At 49.5% G+C, this 1,610-nt stretch overlaps 1 protein-coding gene across 1 annotated transcript; it reads left to right on the forward strand.

Moving 5' to 3' along the window:
* Window positions 1–289: 289 nt before the first annotated feature.
* Window positions 290–1,285, forward strand: phlda2 (pleckstrin homology-like domain, family A, member 2). The gene is made up of 2 exons (XM_034176891.1): window positions 290–838; window positions 930–1,285. Exon 1 carries the CDS (start codon window positions 297–299, stop codon window positions 798–800), a length of 504 nt encoding a protein of 167 aa, XP_034032782.1. The 5' UTR covers window positions 290–296; the 3' UTR covers window positions 801–838; window positions 930–1,285.
* The last annotated feature ends 325 nt before the right edge of the window (window positions 1,286–1,610 follow it).

Raw genomic sequence — 1,610 nt, forward strand, 5'->3', positions numbered from 1 at the left:
CACACAGCGAGCTGTGAGCATCTACTCATATATGTATGTCTGCACAGGGAGCAAATATTTGCCCCATCTCCACAGTGGGTTTACGTGGGTTACTAATTACCACGTTGGGAATGGTGATTGAGGCCACCTTAGGACTTCCTCTGGTCTCCCTCCCCACCGCTGACCCGCAGCTTCCGCGCCCACGCGCAGACGTGAATTACTCCACTGGCAACTGTTGAGGCATTCTCAAAGCCCGTGACGTCACGTAGGAAGGGCCAGCGTGGACTATAAAAGTCCCCACCCGCCACGGTTCATTCATGACTCTACTCTGGATGATCGAAGCCTCGCTGGAGAAGCTCATTCCTCGGGCTCCCCGGTCCACGGTGCAAAACTGTCCTAAAACGATGAAAATGTCGGCGGCAGAGATCTGCCAGGTCCTAAAGGAGGGCGAGCTGGAGAAGAGGAGCGACAGTCTGCTCCAGTTCTGGAAAAGAAAGACGTGTGTCCTGACCACGGACAGCCTGAACATTTACGCAGACACGCAGAAGCGCTCCAAAGGCAAAGAGCTGAAGCTGCAGTCCATCAAGAAGGTGGACTGCGTGGAGCGCACCGGCAAGTTCGTCTACTTCACCATCGTCACGACGGACAATAAGGAGATAGATTTCCGGTGTTCCGGGGAGGAGAACTGCTGGAACGCAGTGATCACCATGGCGCTGATCGATTACCAAAACAGAAAGGCCATCCAGGACTTTAAAACCAGGCAGGACGGCGAGAGCGCGTCGCCCGGCCAGCAGGAGCGGCGCATGGCCCGTGCGCCCTGAGCCGATCATCAGCCGGACCCGAGAACTCCGAATACACGGTGAGAGACGAGCCAGAACGGGCGGTAAAACAAATGATCCCGCGGGTCAGTGTTTGTCTGAACTAACCACCGGCTGTTCATTTCCCCGCAGTGCCACTGTGGACCACAGAGACTTTACGCAGGGACCAAAAGACGCGCGCATCCGGTCCAGACATGAAGGACTGTTCGGGACAGCTGATCCCGGGGCTCCACACGCAGGACTGAACTTTTGATTCGTCATTTCAAAACACGTTTCCAGGAAGACTGACTCCGAAAAAAAAAAAAAAAAAAATCTTTTTTTTTTTTTTGGTAAACTTATTTATTTGTTTCCAGAATATCATGTAAACATCTCTGTTTCTGTGTAGGCTCTCTACTATGTAAACATCTCGTTTAAATTATTTACTGTTTCTGTGTGTGTGCTGCCAGTCTGTATTTATTTGAATAAACATTCATACATTTTTGACACAATCGGGACGTTTGATGATTGATTGATTGATTGATTGATTCTGTCATATTTCACTTTGCTGAGGGCGTACGCGAGCGGAAAGTCCCTTTCCTGTGGGCTGTCAGGTGGAATGTGTGATGTCAGACTTCTTATCTGATACCAGCAATTAGTCACAGCCGGTGAGGTCCTTAGAAACGTTTGTAAATGACAGGTTTAAGGATTTTTGCTTAGATCTGGATTTCAAAACCTGAACCTTTCAGTTTTTTTGTCAACTTGCTTTGTGGCAGCTTTGTAGCTGAACTGTTGTCTGGTTTGTTTGTTTGCTTGTTCGGCTTGTCAGACTCTTCT

Source organism: Thalassophryne amazonica, chromosome 8 (genome assembly GCF_902500255.1).
Source record: "Thalassophryne amazonica chromosome 8, fThaAma1.1, whole genome shotgun sequence".
Lineage (NCBI taxonomy): Eukaryota > Metazoa > Chordata > Actinopteri > Batrachoidiformes > Batrachoididae > Thalassophryne > Thalassophryne amazonica.